At 56.5% G+C, this 19936-nt stretch overlaps 6 protein-coding genes across 6 annotated transcripts; 4 read left to right on the top strand and 2 right to left on the bottom strand.

Annotated features, from left to right (window-relative positions):
- Window positions 1–1147: 1147 nt before the first annotated feature.
- Window positions 1148–3917, bottom strand: GGS23DRAFT_544726 (major facilitator superfamily domain-containing protein). Its single transcript, XM_051514935.1, has 7 exons — window positions 3730–3917; window positions 2970–3666; window positions 2581–2911; window positions 2011–2443; window positions 1864–1938; window positions 1424–1777; window positions 1148–1373 (listed from the first exon to the last, which is right to left on the bottom strand). Exons 2-7 carry the CDS (start codon window positions 3292–3294, stop codon window positions 1350–1352), a joined length of 1542 nt encoding a protein of 513 aa, XP_051376978.1. The 5' UTR covers window positions 3295–3666; window positions 3730–3917; the 3' UTR covers window positions 1148–1349.
- A 219-nt stretch (window positions 3918–4136) lies between these two features.
- On the top strand, window positions 4137–6512 carry GGS23DRAFT_544711 (uncharacterized protein). Its single transcript, XM_051514934.1, has 5 exons — window positions 4137–4665; window positions 4717–4860; window positions 4931–5089; window positions 5211–6379; window positions 6439–6512. Exons 1-4 carry the CDS (start codon window positions 4371–4373, stop codon window positions 5876–5878), a joined length of 1266 nt encoding a protein of 421 aa, XP_051376977.1. The 5' UTR covers window positions 4137–4370; the 3' UTR covers window positions 5879–6379; window positions 6439–6512.
- Window positions 6513–7516: 1004 nt separating this feature from the next.
- GGS23DRAFT_19978 (uncharacterized protein) lies at window positions 7517–10097 on the top strand. Its single transcript, XM_051511770.1, has 2 exons — window positions 7517–7757; window positions 7881–10097. Exons 1-2 carry the CDS (start codon window positions 7615–7617, stop codon window positions 9895–9897), a joined length of 2160 nt encoding a protein of 719 aa, XP_051376976.1. The 5' UTR covers window positions 7517–7614; the 3' UTR covers window positions 9898–10097.
- Window positions 10098–10996: 899 nt separating this feature from the next.
- GGS23DRAFT_602115 (uncharacterized protein) lies at window positions 10997–12286 on the top strand (the record flags this gene model as incomplete). The annotated part of the gene is made up of 2 exons (XM_051519282.1): window positions 10997–11411; window positions 11466–12286. The coding sequence occupies 2 exons, from the start codon at window positions 10997–10999 to the stop codon at window positions 12284–12286; spliced, it is 1236 nt and encodes a 411-aa protein (XP_051376975.1).
- Window positions 12287–12999: 713 nt separating this feature from the next.
- On the top strand, window positions 13000–13833 carry GGS23DRAFT_592051 (uncharacterized protein; the record flags this gene model as incomplete). Its single annotated transcript, XM_051517826.1, has 1 exon — window positions 13000–13833. The coding sequence occupies one exon, from the start codon at window positions 13000–13002 to the stop codon at window positions 13831–13833; it is 834 nt and encodes a 277-aa protein (XP_051376974.1).
- Window positions 13834–14247: 414 nt separating this feature from the next.
- Window positions 14248–19436, bottom strand: GGS23DRAFT_544700 (phospholipid-translocating P-type ATPase). The gene is made up of 2 exons (XM_051514933.1): window positions 15155–19436; window positions 14248–15067 (listed from the first exon to the last, which is right to left on the bottom strand). Exons 1-2 carry the CDS (start codon window positions 18919–18921, stop codon window positions 14614–14616), a joined length of 4221 nt encoding a protein of 1406 aa, XP_051376973.1. The 5' UTR covers window positions 18922–19436; the 3' UTR covers window positions 14248–14613.
- Window positions 19437–19936: the final 500 nt, after the last annotated feature.

The following is a 19936-nucleotide window of genomic DNA, read 5'->3' as shown; positions in this document are numbered from 1 at the left end:
ATTAAACCAAATCAGGAGTCACCTTATTTGGTCACATCTCGATGAGTCTTGGAGTAGGTGAACTAAGGTTGATCGCAGGCTAAATAGGACGTAACTACGAGCTGCTCGCGATGCTACCCGGAGTCTTGCTCCATACTACGGCACATTCACGAAACTGTAGCGTACCTAACTATAGAGAAACAACAACCCAGTGTATATTTTACCAAACATATCTGAACAAATTATATATATCTTTGTAGCATGTCGAACAGTAAACTCGCAACGGAAACATGTACCTGTAGACTAAGCTCCTTTGAGCGACCACGCTAGAGCCATCGACAAACTAGAAACGATTCTTGTCTTATTGATGACACGAGGGAGAGGTGTAACTGATATGCTTCTATAGACTTGGACCTAGATTCGGTATAGATTGTTGCTGGTTTCGGGGACTCTAGAGTTACTCATACCCGCACCATACGTCTCCGTACCTACCTAATACTAGTCCTAAATTGACGAAATTGCGCAAGTTATCTAATATTATTCCCACACTACCTTACTACCATGTCTCCTTGCCCACGGCCAGCCACAACCTTCGAGCCAAGCCAATCTCGCCCCCTACTCTCCTCGCCGACATCGGCGAGAGGCGCGTATGAAGAGGATGTGCTCGCTCCGCGACTCCCTCGTCCACCCCCGTCCCCGCGGTCTCTCTGAAATCTCTTACCTCCTGTCTCGACTCTCGACTTGGCCCAACACCGCAGCTAGACATCGTCGGTACTAGCCGTCGATATGGGAGCGCAAAGAGGGCCTAAAACTGGCGGGTCGAAGTTCTCGCATGAACACAGCGCTAGACTAGCCCTTGCTAGGTAGGTATATCGCCCCCAGGGCGGCCATGTGCATGGTCCTGTACAGTTACGACGCGTCCGTCTTCAACGCCGCGCGGGGCTCAAATAACCGGCTCGACCCCGTACGCTCGCCCCGCACGCCTCGGCCACTGGGCCCGGCGCATCACCCTGCCCTTCCTTCTCCTCTTCCTCCTCTTCTTCTACATGCCCTTCTAGGGCGCCAGAACCTGGGCCTAGAACTCCGCGGCCAGAACCGCATCGAGAAGGGTGGCTAGACGCTTGGCACCACCGAGTCAGCAGCGGCGGCGGCGGCGCACAGTGCGAGCCCGGAGGAAGATCGCGACGTGCACTAAACAGGGACTAGTAAGGTGGAAATAGTTTAGAATTTAGTAGTGCTGTGGTTAGGATTCGTTAGGTTAGGAACGCAGGGAAATAACTCTAGGTACAATTGTTTAACCCGGTTGAACTGCTTCACAGGTATAACACCTCCCTGAAGAGATATCCACCGCGAATATGAACGAACTTTCATTACAACGCATATCGGAACGTAGCCTGTACGTTGTCAATCTTTTCTTCGCCTCATAAGTTCGGGGGCCACTCACGTTGTTCTTATCAGTAATATCTTCAAACCCCTGTAGATCACCCGTTCTCTTCATCTCGGCGATCTCGTCCTCGGACTTCCCCTCAAGGTCTTTGTCTCGCTTCCTGTTCTCGAGTACGTAGAGGAATCGCAATACCTGGTTTAGAATCAAGTTTAGGACGAAGCCGCAGAGCATGGCTACGATGCCACTGCGATAAGCGGGCGCCTCGGTGCTCTTGAAGAACTGTGGCCCCGCGATCTGACCGACACAGTAGCAGACAAAAACCCACCCCGAGGCCACAGATCTCTTGGTGCTACCAGCGATATTGGTTGAAAGTAAGCCCAATATTATCATGAACCCTACCGGATAAGAGCCCTGTATTTTCTCGGGTCAATACGGGCGTCCGTGTGGGGTTCATGTTGGAGGAATATAGGGGCCATATGCATCAGCTCAGGACTCACCAACAACCAAACACCAACAAGCCGCCCCCATTTATTGGATTCATGCAGTTGGTTAATGAGTACCGTACCCACGATCTTGGGATTAAATTATTAGTTTGGGATTTTTGATGCACGGCTGATATTATGTGACAGGCAGGACGGTCATACTGGGGGGATCATAGCTACCGAGGCAACGTGTAGGCGGGAGCTACTGATTCGAGTGGTCAGAAACCCGCCGCCGAGCTGCGCTATAACCTGGACGATAGATAAGGGAAGATTCATAAGCGTGGTTTGGAGGGGAGTAAAACCGAAACCCTGGATGATTAACGAGCCGAAGGCGAGCCCGCCAGAGGCAATGGCGTTGACAAAGGAAATTAAGCCCAGGACGATGACCTTGGGATCCGTGACCGCTTCCATCACTTGGTCCTTGACAAAATGGCGCGATTTGGTACCGGTTTTGTTCTCGATCACGCGCTGGATGGCAACGACCTTTTCGTCCTCTCCGAGCCACTTGACGCTTGTCGGGCTATCTGGCACGAATAGCGCGAATGCGATACCCCACGCGATGGTTACGGACCCCAAGATGAGATATATGTATTTCCTAGAGTAGTAATTCGAGCGTTAGCATCTACTCCGCCTGTTTCAGCCTCATCGTCCGAATAAGGGCTCGCATTCTGCCGCGCCTGCGTATGCGAGGATGCATAGGAAAAAGGGAAAAAATGGGGGTAATCGCCGTACCAAGTGGATAGGGAGCCCTGAATGTGGCCGATTCCATAAGCCAACAGCACTCCGACGAAGCTGCCGACGCCGAGGAAGGAGATCCATAGAGCCGACCGGCCAGCTTGCTCCTGTCTAGTCCACCAGATTCCGGTGATGGCTACAAATCCGGGCGAGATCGTGGCCTCGACCATCCCTAGAATGAACCTCGCCGTCGCAAGGCCGGAAAAAGAAGAGCATGTTGCCGTGACCATCAGGATCGCGCCCCATAGTACGATATTGACGCCGAGAAACTTGGCGACCGGGAACCTCTGCAGAATAGCGATACCGGGATACTCAGCAAGGAGATAGCCTAGGATCATGAGCGAACACCATCGCCGGCGGCTACGGACCAGCGGACATTTGCTCACCGAAATAGAAAATCGAGCTGGCCCACGAATAATCCTGGCCCTGGAGTTTGTTGTCGGGAATGATGCCGTAGATGGACGAGTATCCCAAGGAGGTCTTGTCGATGAACTGGAGGGCGTAGGTGATACACATGAAGGGCAGGATCCTGTAGTCGATCTTCCGTCTCACCTTCCGCGAGGCCTCGTCGTCTACGGCGCCGCTCATCAAGGCTCTCACAGCAAAGGCACCGGCCTCGTCCTTAATGTCGGCCTCGGCCACCTTGACCTCGTGGGCAACCGACGTGGACTTGTCGACATCGTGACTCGGGGGCTTCTCTTCGGACGCCATACTGGCTGGGGAAGGTGGGTTTCCGCTCGTCGATGATCCTGCCTACTGACAACAGGTCTCGTCTCGGAGTTCTCGTGTGGTGCTCTCGGCCGGGCAGTCCATAGGGAGGGGCTTACCCCGACTGAAATACAGAGACGCAACACGTAGGGACACGGAGTTGGACGGTTACTATTTCAGCAGCATTCTGAGGGGTGCACGACAACGAATCGGACAACTCCAGACCGAGCTCATGGCGGCGATAAGAAAGCATCGTCGTCGGTAGGCAGCTCCCGATCGGACCTCCTCTTATCTTATAGGCAAGGTGGGATGTACCTAAGGGTTGTTGTTGGCAGCAGGCAGGGCACTGGACAGGGCAGGGCTGGTGGCTTCTATCTACTGCATTATGGGGATCACCGTTGCCCTCGTGTGCCTAGGAGGTAGGAGGTATGTACCTACCTGCATGTACCGGCGACGTATCTCGCGTGGGCGTGAAATGCACGCGAGCACCAACCTCACCTCTTCTTCCGACCCGTGTTCACCACCTCCCGGATTCGTCTTAACCCTAGTCCCATGTGGAGCATCAGCTGTTGTCGTCGTCGTGTAGCCCGTGTGTGGTATCGCATCGCCGAACCCAGGTATGGACGCGAATAGGCATAGTATTGGCATGCTATACCTATCTGCTACAGAGGTAGGTACCCACCTAGGCACCTAAGATATCTACCCGGCCCAGGATGCGGGGAGAAACCCGCTTATTTGCGCCCGCATACCTGCACACGTACCTCTCATATGAGTACACCTCGTAGCGCATACCCTCGTCTTGCTGCATACGAGGGAGCCGGAAGTATGGGGCATTTACCCGTCCAGAGATATTTATAGCCTAACTATCGGTCTGTAAGCGAAGCGACCTGAGCTCGCGAAGGTCCGTAGATCCAATAACGTACCTAATTATCTCATCCGTCGAACTTGGGGGCCGTGCTCGACCTCCTCCTCTTGTTACCTACTTCATGACAACAATTTCATCGTCTTCCCGGCTAGTCCCATCGAATTCGCTGCATTGTTAGGCGCGCTCGAGTCGACAAGTAAACGATCCGGATACCATGGATTCGCCAGCCGACGATTTCGTCGTCGTAACCCACCAGGACGGCTATCTCAGCGAGATCAACCACTTCGTCGATAGCATCGCCGACGACTTATGGCCCGTTAACAAGAAGATCCACGACAACCCGGAGCTAGGATACAAAGAGTTCATCGCCCATGAGACCCTCACTAATTTCATGAAAAGTAGGCCGGGATGGGAGGTGACGCCGTCCGCCTATAACCTGGCAACCGCCTGGGTTGCCGTCTTCGATAGCGGGAAGCCGGGCCCGGTCGTGTCGTTCAACGTCGAGATGGGTGCGTCCCGCTCACGTCCTGCGGGTATAGTTCTCTGACTGGAGCGTGTAGATGCATTGGAGGGAATTGGACACGCCTGCGGGCACAACCTCATCGCATCCGCGTCTGTCGCCGGCGGGCTAGCAACTGCCAACGTGATGGAGGAGCACGGGTTGGGCGGCAAGGTCGTCATGTTCGGGACACCAGCCGAGGAAGGTAGGTCGTAGGCGGGGCGATCGTCTTCTCCGGCTTCGAATTCGTCGAACGGTATCTTGACGATTTCTAGGTGGAGGCGGCAAGATCGAACTCCTGCGAGCTGGAGCCTACCGGGATCACAACGTGGACATCAATTTGATATCGCACCCCGGAATTACCGCAGATACCGCCCTCATGCGTACATCCGCCTATCACGCATTCAAGGTTGAATATATCGGACGCGAAGCCCGTAGGTGATCTTCATCAGACCTCTTGATTCGCCACATAGGAGGGCACAGTTTCCGAGAAATCGGTCGCTTAATGATCTCGCCCGTCAGTCGAGATGAGAGTGCTCACACCAAGCGTTACAGACGCCGCGGCAAGTCCCTGGCTGGGCCTCAACGCTCTCGATGCCTTGATTACGGGCTACAATGCCTTGTCCGTCCTTCGACAACAGACGATGCCGGGCGACGTGATCCAGGGGAACATCACGGACGGCGGGGTTCGGCCGAACGTGATCCACGCCTACACGGCAGGCAACTTCGTGTGCCGGGCGAACACGCAGAAGAGAGTCAGGGAGCTGAAGAAGAAGGTTGACAACTGCTTCGTGTCTGGCGCGGTTGCGACCGGCTGCACACTCAGGTTGATTCCGACGCGGTCCTATGCCGACCACGTTCCGAATCGCGTGCTGGGAGCTTCCTATAGGAAATACTTCAACGAGCTCTCGCCTCCAAACGGACCCATCCCAGGCAACGCCGATTTCGACGAAATAGAGGGCCGAACGATGGCCAGCACAGACCAGGGCGACATCAGCTACGCCATGCCCAGCCTGAGCGCGGGGTTCGCTATCCCACCAGGGCCGGAAGGGAACGGGCCACACAGCCCCGACTTCGCCAAGGCAGCGGCGACAAGGGAGGCATTCGAGAGAAGTTTACGGGTGGGAAAAGCGCTGGCGGGTACAGCCATAGACGTCCTGACGCAGGATGGCCTCCTCGCAGAGGTAAGGAAGGAATGGCAACGATCGATCAAGGAGAACTAGTTAAGAGAGAAATGTGAGCAGGTGAGCTCCGGGGGGGGGGGGTGAAATTGTGAATACCTACCTACGTCTTTTTTCTTACACGCCGTCGATGCACGGTCGAGGTAGAGAAGGCATCTGTTCATTAGGGTTGTATAGTAGTGTGCCAGGAACTGGAAAGGCGAGTTGAGTATATGAGTAGGTTACTGATGTTTTTCCGAGGATATTTACTTTATGTGCCTTAGGTACCTACCTACCTACCTTAGATGTATAGGTACCTAAGGTATGCTTTGTGTTGTGTGCTTAGGTACGTCTAGATGAGAATAGCAGAATGTCACCGTCAGAAATATACCCAACCTAAGGTACCTACCTACCTCCTATAAGGTGGTGCCTCCATCGCAACCATAACTTGGGGTTATCAAGTTCAAACCACTCAAAGTAAGCTGTTGGGATCCCATTCGCTGTATCCTACTTGACTTCCATAGAGGTACCTCCTACCCTCCTCTCCATGCTAGGATGCTAGGTACCTAGGTAGGAGATGAGCTAAATGACGAAGACTACCAAGTAGCGCTGTTAGGGGCCGAACCTATCCTTCGTTAAGTAACCTACTGATCTGTAGGTACCTATAGTATATTAGGTTCCCCTCGTGGAGGAGGTACTTAAAAAACGTCAATACACCATAGGAAAAGAGAAAGTCAAGAAACGCACGTGATGATAAGAAGTGTGGGAATATTTTCGGCTTTTGACAGATTTCAGCAGCAACGATAAGAGTTAGGGAGCAATATAGCTAGCTAGAAATCTGCTGCGATCACTACGGGATGGGGGCCACCAATTGAACCAACCAAATTGATTTTTTTTCTTGCGCGCATGTTGCCTACAATTGTGCTTCGATTGGATGTGCTTGGAATGCCTCGCAAATCCTAAACGCCTTGCCGACATCATTCTTCGCACTACACACAACACCTCTGCACCTCTACACCTGCCCCGGACACGCGGGCATATATCCGCACACCTCCTTGATCTCTTCTAGACTGGACATCTGCTGAACTATCACACACACATACACACACATTCACACGTTCTCTTACGCGCGCATACACACGCCTACCCACGTCTATGTGCCTGGGCATCTGCTACGTACATCGTTATCGTAGTCATCATCATCCTCCCCTGGACGAACATCGGTGAACTGCACGACACTCCGAACCAGGACAGACCCTTGGACGAATCAGCCATAGTCGCTGAGGTCTTGCGCCACTCACTTCCGTCAACCTCCGTACATACCAATGGCAGCGCATTATCCGCTGGCTGAGGAGTGATCAACGACGCCTGTTGCTCTTCCCGTCTCCGTATATCAAACTCCCCTCACACATACATGAGCAACCCACATGGCCTCTATCATCTACCCTCTATCATCCTCACCATAGCCACCCACATACATCTAGGACATACAGACGTATTACCCCTAGTCACGACCTACATCTGCATTGCTAGCAACCGTCCTCGCCATTCTTCTTCGCAGGGGCATCTAGCTCCTGTCTACCCACCTCCTGCGGGGGTATAAGACAGCCAACGCACCTGGCGCGGTTTTACCATTGGTATATCCCACCACATCATCACCACCCTACCACATACACATACACACACACACACAACACACACCCGCACCCACGCACACTCACACACATACATTACACACACACGCACACACCAACACACCTCCCTTTCTCTCTCTTGAACCCTCTAACCACCTGTGCGTGATGGGTAAAAAGAACAAGAAGCCCGTCGTAGCAGTGGATGTGGGTGAGCCTTCTCCCGCAATGGAACGGCAGTCCACGAAAAAGTCTTCTTTTTCCGCTCCACAATCAACGACTCCGGCCGCCCTTGTGATCTGCCGGAACAAGTGAGTTTTTACCCATATATATCACACATATATCATGTGTATACATGCATGTATATATACGCACACAAGGTGGACTCGACACTGCTCCCCCTCGGGTTGGTAGCTGACACCGCAATTCTCCAGACATTGGCGCTATATATCGTCCTTCCATGGCCCGTGGCTTCAGTTGCCCCTCGAAGTCCTCGAGACTCTTGCCAACGCCAATTACTACATGCCCCTCCCGCGCCCCGTCGACCCTGCTGTGTTTTATGACCTCGTAAAAATAAGGCAACTCGTCGATGGCGCTACTGACTTGGCGGTGCGAGCGGTAAATGGAGTCGCATCCTCGGCGCTCTCCAACTCTCTGGCTGGCGGAACGGCGCATCATATGCAGGCATTGGGACTCGGATTCAACAATGGCGGCACAAAGTTGAGTCCTGAGCGAAGGTTTCGGATGCGGGAACAGGCCACACAGAAGCTGTCGCGCGCCTACCATCTCGACGAGATAGCGTCGAGCGTCGCCACGATGCAATCCACCTCTACCTTGGAGAATGTGGCTAGTCTGGTCCTGCAGAGGGCGCCGGACGACCCGGATGCCAACTACGTCCACTTCTTCCACGAGAAGATACCCTCTCGGCAGCTAGCCGAATGCACCGATTTCCGCGCGCTCGATTTGATAATTGGGCAACGACCTTCGGATTGTGAGCCCTTGAGGACTCGCGCCATCGTTCGCATATTCAAGGACGACTACGAAGGTGCTGTCGTGGACCTGACTAACGCTCTGGGAGTGTGCCGCCTTCAACAGCCGCGGCATACCCCCGCTGCCGAAGAGGCGATGCAGCTAGAAAAAAGGAACGGACGACGACGAGATAACCCACCCCTCGACGAGAGAGATCAGCCCAGCAGCACAGAGGTACAGCTGCTGTTTCAACGTGCTGGCTGCTACTTGACTCTGGCTTGTGACCACGTTCCACTTGCGCTTCCCGAACCGCCGGCTGAGCAGGATGAAAATTCGCAGGATAATGCGGACGGCGCGGACAGTGGCGTCGCCAACGGCAATTCGGCCTCTCAGGAGGCGGAGGCAGACGCGACCGGCAAGGGTCCCACCAAGAGACAACTCGAGATGCGCAAGGCGGTGAGGCTGTACGCGAAACGTGCCCTCCGGGATTACATGGAGTACTTTAAACACTTTCACTATTCGCCAAACATGCCTATTGAGATATCGGACGAGTTTAGCCGCCAAGTCAACCAGGCGACTCATCGGAACAAGAAATACTATGGTCCGACTCGGCATACGCCCCAGGATTCGGGTAGCCTCGCGGGAAGTTCAGCCGGCCACACGGTGTGCGACCTAGCGTCGCTCTTCACGGCTACGCCGCTGGCAGGCCTTCCCCCGTATCCCGCGACGGAGCTCGCAGCTGCGGGCTCCGCCGCCGCCGAATCGGCTCCGACGACTACCGAGGTCGTCACCTACCACCCGCTCCTAACTGACGCGTTACATTCGCTCCTATTGTGCCACACCCTCGTCCAGACATCGGCCAAGGAGCTGCAGCGCCACGCTCACATGGTTGCCCGGCTTGCCCGTCTGGCTGACGGCTATCCGGTCTTCCAGGCTAGTAGGTCGCCGGCGCGAGCAGATTGGATCGAGGTCCTCCGGCGAGCCGAGAACTGGGTCGACCTCTCGTCGAGTTGGGAGGTACTCTGCGCCCCTGCGCCCCTGCCCGCCTCCTTGTCGGTGAATGGGGTATCCGTGGCTACTGCTGGGATGAATGTGCTCTCTGTCGCCGGTAGCACGAGTCTCGTCGAGACAGACGAACAGCGCAAAGAGAGGATGCGGCAGCAAGCGATTATCGAGGCATTGGAAGACGAGCGGGTTAACGACGAAGCGAGCTTCAAAGCCGCGATCCTCGCTCGCCAGCGGAGGGCCGAAGCGGACCACGCGAGCGCCACGAATGGCGGGATCCCGAGCCCCAACTCTGGACCGAAACGTTGGGCGGTGGACGACGGCAGAGAGTACCCGATCCTGACCGAGCGTGCGGAGGCGGTCGCGCGATGGGTCCGCGAGGCGCCGGTCGGAACGGGGAACGGCAAGCGCAAGAAGAAGCCGCGAGCGAAGAAGGCTGCCGAGCCCGGCGAGGCGGAGGGCGGGAACGTGGCTTGAATGGAACCTAGGCTCGCGGTATGTCGCATATGTATAGGTATAGCTACCCGAGATAGGGAAAAAGGAAGGGCGAAAAGGGGCTGCGCGCTGCTGTGTAGAACGGGCCGACGATGGATTGGTAAGAAGGGGGTTCGATCCAGGAGAGTTGTGTAGAAGAGGTAATAGACAGCTGCCGGTACTATTATCCGTGCATCTCCTCCTTATCAGGTGCGGAGCCGAGAGTGGGAGTACATCAGGTACCTATAGTACGGTGGGAGGTACCTAATGTATGTGATAGGTAAGTGGATATACCTACTTTAGGTGCATATAAATGGACCATCCGCCAGAGGGTTCCGATTACTAGGCGCCTACGGTAATGGATAGGAGTATAGGAGGCATCGCTAAATCAAGGTACCCGGGTTATCTGTCTTGACGATCCCGGCCGATTATGAGTATTTCCCTCTCGCGGTCCTTTCGGAATTCCTCGCTACCAAGGCCCAGGCTTGTCCGCCGGGAGCTGGACGAGTTGGCCGGTGACCGGTATATGACGTTGGTGAAGCTTGCAGCGCCAATGCCGGGCAGGCCAAGTACCATGCTACCTTGGATAGGTGCCCCGGTACCTTCTCCTTGCCTTGATTTACCATGCAGCCTTAGGTACCTACGAGCTACAGGTAGGTACCTCCCAGGGAAGTGTCTTGCAAGCGGTACATCCTTATTCTTGCTCGTTATGCATATCCCCAAATATGCAGACATCCATCTCGCCGTCTTGACGCCTACCTTAGGTAGGTATGCAAATAGCTGCTTATGCAAATACCCCCGACCAGAGCCGGAGGAGTGCATCACCCACGGCAAGCTTCCATTCGTCTGCCCATTCTAATATCGGAGCGCCTATGCTTTGGTGACTTACCTGACTTACCTCCATACTACAACCCTCCATGCTTTCTTTGCGGGGAGGATTCGGGATCCGGTTGTCCGCCTGTCTGCCTGCCCGCCCTCGCGACCTCCATCACAACCCCCATCACAGCACACAGCCCGAGAAGTTGAGAAGAAGCTATGAGCCGTCCTGACGCCCCGATTCCCTGACGGTCCCCAGCCTATCATCCGTTAACCCCCCTCCGCCATGGATTGCCCGACGTCCCGCCGTTTGTCTCTCCTCAATCTCCCCCTAGAGCTCCAGTGGTGGATCCTTGGGTGTCTCGACCTCCGGGACCAGGGCTCGTTCCTGCGGGCCTCTCAGCAGGCCCGGGAGGTCGTGGAGCCGCTATTCTACCGCAAGATATTCACCAAGGTCGGCACCCACAACGACACCGTCGGGCTCGTCAATCTCCTCAAGACCCGGCCCCACGTCGTGAGCCTCGTGCATTTCCTCATCTTGGACGAATTCCACCCAATCGCCTACCGGCAGCTCTTGGCCATCGAGTTCCCCAATCTGGAGAGCGTCATCGCCCAGCACGACGGCGAGCCGCTGGAGATCGATGATGAGAGGAGGCGGTCTCTCAACAGGCTCGTCCGAGAACAGCCCAAGCTGACGAACTGTAAGCTCAACTGGAAACCAAACGGACACGTCGGATGCTTATTGGTAATAACAGTGACCTTTTCCATCGAGCAGGGGAACCGGCCTACCTTCGAGCTCAACGAGGACGATGCCGTCCTGTTCCGCCATAGGAAGCTCCGGCGGATACGGATTTCCTACGTTGACTTCTCTCTGTTCGGCCGGTTGGCCGTCGACTACTTCCAGCACGCCGACCTGAGAGCCCTGCTGATTGAGTTATGCTGGTACGATTACGAGGCGCTAGATCGGCTGGTGTCGCCCACGACTCAGCTCCAGAACGTGCTGCTCGGCCACAACGACCAGCTACCCTTCTCCGAGAGGCTCTATCCCACCCTGCTGGCTCCGGTTCGGGAAAGTTTGCGAATCCTGGACCTCACGTGGCGGTGGAAGATACCCCTCGAGGACCGAGGCATGGATTTCACCCTCTTCCCCAATCTGCATTTCCTCCGCGTGCCCCCAGTATACCTCCTGGGTAGCGCCTATATGGAAGATTCGGTGCTCGAGAGTCTTGTCCGCACGAAATTCCCGCCGAACCTCAAGATGCTTCTTTTGGAGAACATCGTGCCCCGCTCTATACGGGTTATGAACGAACGCGGCATCGTGTTCCCCGGATATCCCCCGCCGGGGTACACTCTGGAGCTGGCGCTGATGCCGCGAGATTACCAGCTCATCCGATTCCTGATCACGGAGAAGCACAAGGTGCTGCCGAGGCTCAAGTACGTGCTGATGTACTACATGGAGATGATGCACGACCCTCTGGATCTCTACCCCCTGGCGAAGGAAAACGGCATCACGCTTAGCCCGCTGTACGCTACCGATTACCTGACGCCCTTGCTCGATTGGCTAGACGAATTATGAAGTTCGGCTGCCGGAGCCGCGGGACGTAGCCGGACCTCGAGCTGGCCCCTTCGGCAACTGGGTAGCTAGCGGCGGTAGCTTGTGCAACCTCTAAGTTGCCGTGGGGACGGAACGTGTAAGAGGATAAAACACGCCGAAACCGACGAGCCTATTCCCCAGGACTGCATATAGAGGTAGGTAGGGTTCGTCACTTGCTTAAGAAGTCAGTCACCGTGTCAAATATTCGCGTACGGGTGGGCTTTCTAGCACGTAACAGCTAGTAACACGAACTTTTCAGGTTCTCCATGTAGGAATCATCTATCTACATGCTACGTACTGAGGTAGATACATCGTCCTACCCCGGGGTGGATCTCGAGCGGTGTGTCCGCCACCCCTATCTCATCGCGCCTCGCAGGGATAGGATTGGCTAAGTAGATGCAGTCAGCTTGGTGGTTTGTCTTATCGGTAAACCGGTATATTGTCCGGTACGGACCTCCGGTACTTTGACGCCATCGCCCCCCCCTCCCCTTCTACCACCGGACTTTCTATTTACTCGTTTTTCTCCCCGGTCAGCCGCCAAGTCCTACCACTAGTTGTTATTTCATCCAACTGCCGCCATTTTGGTTTCTTCTTCTTGTTCCCATTAACCTGCGCCCATCTCGCGCAGAGACCTCGAGAAACCGATCTAAGTACGCGGCGAGACCGCCAGATCAGCCAAGCCAACGCCGCCAACCATGGCCACATCCGGCCTTGTCACTGAATTCGTCACCCTCCCGCTGAGGCACGACGTCTCCGCCCACCTCGCGAAGACCGTGCTTTTCAAAACGGCTGCGGCGCTCCTCGCCCAACCGGGCTGTCTGCGAGTGCGGCAGTCGCGCGACCTCGACGCCTCCCCCGCCTCGACGTCGCCGCGTCTCGTGCGCATTTCCGTCGACTGGGCGTCGCTGGCGGCCCACCGCGCCTTCGCCGGCGGGAACCCCGCCTTCGCGGACTTCCGGCGCGAGCTCAGCGCCATCGTCGACGGCGCGCCCCCCACGCCGTACCACGTCGAGTGGGCGCTCGCCGACGGGGACGGATACGCGCTCGGGGTGCTCGACGGGAGGGTGGTGCAAGCGGGGCAGGCGAAGGGGGAGGAGGACGACGACGAAGAAGCGGAAGGCAAAGACGACGTCGACGGCGCACACGTCACCGAGATCCTGCACGCGTACTTCCCGCCCGACGTTGCGGCGCCGCAGCGCGCCGCCGCCCAGGCCCGCGCCCGCGCCTTCCTCGACGAGGTGCCGCGGTTCGCCGGCGACCTCGCCGGCGGCGGCGCCGCGGTCCTCGGGTGGACCGTCCCGGGCGACGAGGCGGCCGTCGCGCCCGAGGGCGGCGCGGAACCGCCAGGCGGCGACGGCGGCAACCGCGCGCTCGTCCTGGCCATCGGCTGGCGCAGCGTCGACGCCCACCTGCGCGCGCGCGACACCGACGGCTTCCGCGGCGCCATCGGCCTGCTGCGCGGCATGGAGGGCCTGCGCGGCATGAAGGTCTGGCACGTGAGGAACACGGCGATCGTCGCGAGTCTGTGAGGCAGGGTGCGAGTGCCGAGATGTGATGGGGGGGGATAAGATAGCTGAGGGGTGCGCGTGGGGGGGGTATGGAGAGGGAATGGCGCGGTTTAGGCCAGGGGCGTCGGTTGTCGCGCGGCGATGGTATCTGGCTTACGGGTTTTTCTCTCGCAAGTTTATCCTCTTTCGGTAGATCTAGCCTGCCTGGCTGCTGCGACTCCGGGGCGGCTTTCTCCAATACGACTGCGATCCTTACCGCTAGATGCAGTTGTCTGCACACACCGTTCGACTATCTCACCCCTGCCTACCCCCGTTCTTCAACGTTCTCGGGGCAGATATTTCTAGTTTCCTCGTGCATAATACCGGAAAGCGGATGGTAGTATCCAATCGAGGCGTTGTGTGGCATCTCGTGCCTGTCTCTCCGGGATATATATATATATATATTTGTCACATACCTACCAATTGAACCAGCCCTTACATGCCTACATACCGCAAAAGCGTATCGTAGGCGTCTACGTTTTACGCGACAATATTATATACCTCTGCCTATCTCTCTCTCTATCTGGTTCTCTCCACCGCCGACGCTGAATTATGTAGGTACCGATATATATCTAACGTGTAAATGTATATGTATATATAGCCGTGTATATGTATAGTGGGTATCCCCGTCTAGAGTCCACATGCGCCGCAATCCAACCGGACTTGGAGGTTCGAGACAAGAAACTAAAAAAAAAACCAATAAGCCAAAAAAAACACACCAGTAAATGCTGCTGCTGCTGCTGCTACGGCAGCCATCCCCCTTTAGAAAACCTTGACCGGATCCGTCTCGGCAAGGCTGCTCTGCTCGGCGCCGTCGGCGTCAGCGTCGGCGCGCGCGCTGCTGCGGAGGCGCTCGCGCACGGCGGGGTCCTTCTCGAGCTCCTGCCAGACCTCGAGGCCCCAGTCCTCGATGTTAGCGTCGTCGGCGCGGCCGCGGCCGCGGCGCCAGGGGGGCCAGGCGCCGGCGACGGCCATGCGGTGCTTGGCGGCCTTGTAGGCGAGCTCGGCGGCGAGCAGGGCGAGCAGGGCGACGGCGAGCGTCAGCCACCACAGCGGGTCGCGGCCGAAGGTGCGCACGAAGCCGTGCCGTGCCGGGTACGGGCTCGGCTGCGCCGCGTACACCCCCGCCAGGAACGCGTTCCACGCCCACCACCCCGCCAGCGTCACGCCGAACGCCCCCATGACCACCGCCGTCTTGTAGTGCGTCTCGATGATGCTGCCAACCCCCCACCCCTTTGGTTAGCACTAGGGTAGAGACGTGCGCGTGTAGCGAGGGAGGGAGGAGAAAAAAGGAAAAACTCACAATAGCTTCCAGTTGATCCACATGACGCCGATCGAAAAGACGAGGTTTCCCAGGGCGAAGAGCCCGTCGTCACGGGCCTGCCCGAACACGCTGTAGGACGCCCAGGCGGCGAGCCAGACCAGCACGCCCTCGGTAGCGGCGGCGGCCATCCAGCGGACGAACCTCGCCATATTGAGCTCGCGGTTCCGCTGCCCGTGCACGTACAGCTCGGGCACGGCGAGCAGCGTCTCGGCGTCGAGATCCTGCTCCCACACGCCCATGCAGATGACGCAGAGGCTGGTGAACAGGATGTTGAACACGGTCAGGCTCCAGTTCTCGTACAGGCTGGTGCCGCTGTACCCGTTGTACCGCTGGTACATGGCCGTCGGCAGGTAGAAGAACATCTCCTTCCAGAACGTCGCCAGGATGAACTTGGCCGTGCGCACGTAGTTCCAGCGCCCGTGGACGAGCAGCAGCCGCTGCAGGAAGCGGAATTTCGCGATCGCGTAGTCGGCGACGCGGGCCGCCTGGAGTCCCTCTTTGCCCGAGATCCCCACGCCTACATGAGAAGCCGAGATCATCGCCAGATCATTCGCGCCGTCGCCGATGGCGAGGGTTAGAGCACTGGGCAGCCGCTGGCGGATCGCCTTAACGATGGCCGACTTTTGGGCGGGCGATGCGCGGCAGCATATGACGGAGTCGATCGTCGGAATCAGCGTGTAGAATAGGCCGGCGAGATGCGTAGACTGCTCGATCGCCGCGAGAGTCTGGCCGTCGATGACGACGACGCTGTGGGCGCAACCGGTTTGTATGTCGTCCGATATGCCGCTTATCTGTACGTCTAGCGAGCCCTTGGACGAATCTAGAATAAATATGTCGGAGCCCGGGCGGCAGATGCGTGCCGAGTGGGCGATGTTGATAGCCGTCTCACGCTTGTCCCCCGTCAACATCCAAATCTTGATGTTGGCGCGGCGGAGTTTATCGATGGTCTCGGGAACGCCAACCTGGAGCTTATCCTCGATCGCCGTCGCCCCAACCAGGTCCAGCGACTGTTCGATCAACTCACCTGCCGCCTCGATCATATCCTGACGATCAACGAGACTTGTTGTAGCGTCGTTATAGATCTTCTTCCACGCGCCGTACTTACTTTCGGGGATGAATTTCCGTGCGAATATGAGGGTGCGCAGTCCTTCGGTGGCAAAGTCGTCTAAGTGCTTGAAGCAACGGCTGAAGATGGTCGACTCGTCGAGAAGGGTCGGGTCGTCGAGGAAACCGAACTTTTCGCACGGTGGCTGGGGTGTCAACGGGCTTGATTTGGAAAGAGTCTTCACTACGTCGAGGGACGTAGCCCGGAGAGCCAGAGACGGACGAAGTCCGTCCTCAGAGAGTCCTGTCCTGGTCCCTTCCATGGATCTGCTCCCTTCTACGGATCTGCTCTGTATAACTATGGGCCGCTTCGAGGGGGCAACAGGCTGGCTGGACCCGATGCTGGTGGGGTTTCCTGCAATGCTCCGTCGCAAATTTATGCTTGGTCGGCCACCAAAGCTATTCCGAACCTCCAACTGTTCGCTCCTCCGGAGGAGTTCGTGCTCGATCTCGGCGCTTTTGCGCACCTCGGTTGCTTTTTGCATGGCCACATGAGCCAACTGGAGCCTGGGCAAGATCACCGAGTCGGCGCCCTTGCAGATGAGACATATTCTCCCATCGGGATAGCGCACAATTATCGACATGCGCTTTCGTTTGCTGCTGAATTCGATAACGTCCAAAATTTGATAAACATCCGTTTTCGCGTTACCTCCGCCTCCAACGCGTAACGTAACGGCTTGAGACGACCGATGGGTTACTAGGTAGCCGAGTTCGTGTGCGGCGCGAACGAGCGCAAGCTCATCTGGTGACGAAGCCTGAAAATCTAGCTCGCCGTCCTTCACCTCGGGTAAGCACGTGTGGCAGAGAGCCATGCACAGTATGTAATCCTTGGCTCGTCTTGCAAAAGATGACGCGGGCCTTAGCCTTATATATTCCAACAGATCTGCGGTCGTTACGTCGGGTTGCGGGTGGTCTGGACGACCAGTTGATCTCCACTGCGATGAAGACCGTCTCTCAGACCGGGTGGCGAATGCTGACGATGGCGAGAGGGGATAGAGCTCTACGTCCTCGTGTATGGTACTGGAAATCTCGTTCGATTTTCGCGTCATTGCATGCCCAAGAGGAACGCCGAGACCCGGTTCTGGCATCGTCAACGTTTCGTCGGATTGTATATCGGTCTCGTGCAGCCATGCAGTCCCGGCGACGCTCATCTTACGGAATTTCATCACGTTTTCCGTCAACGTGCCGGTCTTGTCGGAGAAGATGTAGCTGACTTGACCGAGATTTTCCAAAATCGTATTCGTGTTGCAACGAGCTGGAGTATCGGTTTCGTCGTCATACATCTCCACGTCGCCGTTCAACATGAGCATCTGGCCAATTCTCGTGATTTCTAGGCTGACGTAGAGCGCAAGGGGGATGACATTATTAAACATGATGGCGTAGCCGATGATGATCTGCTTGAGCTCGACAGTAGCCATAGAGACGTACCAAGAAATCTGCTCGGTAGAGTGTCGCCAGATAAAATACCCGGCGGAGCATCCGGCCGTTAGAATGATCACGTAGATGGCGAGGGTTATGACGATTCTGTTGGCGATAGCTTCCAGGGCTGGCTTCTTAGCGTCGGGGTGTTGGTTTGCATTCATCCGAATTTTACATTCCTCTCCGGTGTTTATAACGACGCCAATAGCACAAGCCGTGTTTCTTAACGTGCTGCCGCGATATATGACCTCGTTAGAGGTCAGGGGCAATGTCCGACCGTGCACCGTGACTCTCCCATCGAAGCGATACAGATCGGGATTGGGGTCCTCGAGGACAAAATTGGCCCGGCAGGAGCGCAGTCCGCCGATGGTACGGCAATCCTTGAAATCTGGATGGGACTCTTTACTCTTGAGATTGGTCTCGCCGTCCAAATCCATAGTATCGATGTACGCCAGCCCATCCTCCCCGGTAGCATGTAAGAGAACTAGATCCGCAGGCACGGCATCGTCGCGAAGCAGCTTGACGACGTCACCGACCTTTACATCCTGCCACATGACTTGCTTCCACCCGTAATCTCCATCCGCGTCGTCGTCCCATACCTCGGATCCGGCGTCGGAGGCTCCAAAAACCCCGGTTAACCATTTTCGTGCCGGTAGGCCTAGGCCGATATCAGGGTCCGCGATTCTGCGCCTTAGTACCCTGGTCGTGTTCGCATTCTCGAGCTTGTCCAACCGATGGCGCTTGTAATCGTCGTAACCCTCCTTGGCGATAGTGAGGAGGACAAAGAACAGGAGAGGTAGGATGGTGGTGTAGCTGCCCGTCGTGCTTAGGCCCGGGATGGCCTGGGGGATACCGATGCAGAGAAAGTAGAAATTGGCCAGTCGCGTGAACTGGAAGATCAATTGCTTCGGCACGAAATCGTACACGGTGTATCTGGAAGTTCGAATGGTGTTCGATATGTAGGGCTGACCGCGCCGCTCGTCCAATAGCGGGTGGTCGCGCTCGACCTGCAACGGGACCTGGCGGCCATCCCGGGAAGGCCGCAGAGGTTTCTGGCGCAGAACCAGCTCGAGAAAAAACCTCCGGTACCAATGGGCGGCGCGATGGTGCAGGGCCCCACCGAGAGTCTCCAACTGGTTCCGGGTCTGCCGCGCTATGGCCGAGACGGAGTTTGATTCTCGCTCCTTTCCACTGTCAGATTCTACGTCGGCCGTTGGGGGCATTTTGCATTGGGGTTGAGCGAATGTGGCCGCATCGCTGAGCTTTTCGAACGCGAGCGATGGGGGGGTTTTTTTTTAACGAAGAAATTTCTCCCGCAAGGTGCGGTAGCAAGCGCAGGTCTACGGTCGCGAGGATGGTAACGAGCGTGGTGGATATCGAAGCCGGGGCGGGAAAAGCGAGCGCATATTTATAACAACAGAGCCGGAACGAGCGGAAAGCGGTACACGGAGCGGCTTTGAGCCAGGCGAGACGGCAACGGCCCTCTAGTGAGGATCGCTCGCCGGCCCGGTCTGGAGGGCAATGGAAGACTCAGCTGGAGATGTGAGGAGGAGAGAGGTTAGAGAAGAGAGAGGTTGCGAGTCCGGCGTGAGGTGAGAGAGGTAAGTAAGTGTAAGTTAGTTCCCATGGACCGTTGGTGGTAACACGCTTTGTCCTGCTTGTACTCATAAGCAGATATTATTAATTAAACGCCGAGCTATTCCTTGCATCCGCTGCGTAATGCGCTACGTAAGGTACTTGAGTTGGGCAGTATGAGTATGGTTCAGAAGTACCTTGGGTAGGAGGTACCTGCGCTCTGGCAAAAGAGGCTTCGGAGATACGAAGCGGATGCGCCGTCGGTCCACACCCGCCAAGCGCCAACTGGGATGGGTAGGCTACCTTAGGTACCTAGAGGTGGGTTAGGTACCTAACCTAACCTACAGGTACTTACAAGTAGGTACGGGTAGCCTAAGGTACCTCAGGTCATATTAGGTACCTCTTGATGTTGGTAGAGGTACCTCCTAGGGGTAGGTACCTCCTATGGGAGTATTGATCGTGCAGGTGCCCAAGGCACCCGCCCAAGTACCTATAGCCTTGCCTGCCAACCTGCCGTGCATGCCCTCCAAGGTTTCATCGGGCCTGGCCAGCTGACTATCCGGTTTCCGTGCACTTGTCAGAGGGGCGGAGTGGCGGAGTGGCGCCGATAACGATAAGGCCCGGAATCCGCAATCAGGTCAGGCAACGCCTTCACCTGCGGAA

Source organism: Durotheca rogersii (genome assembly GCF_024521655.1).
Source record: "Durotheca rogersii strain YMJ 92031201 chromosome Unknown GGS23scaffold_1, whole genome shotgun sequence".
Classification (NCBI taxonomy): Eukaryota; Fungi; Ascomycota; class Sordariomycetes; order Xylariales; family Xylariaceae; genus Durotheca; species Durotheca rogersii.
Note: the sequence above shows the minus strand (reverse complement) of the source record. Positions and strands in the feature narration are given on the sequence as shown.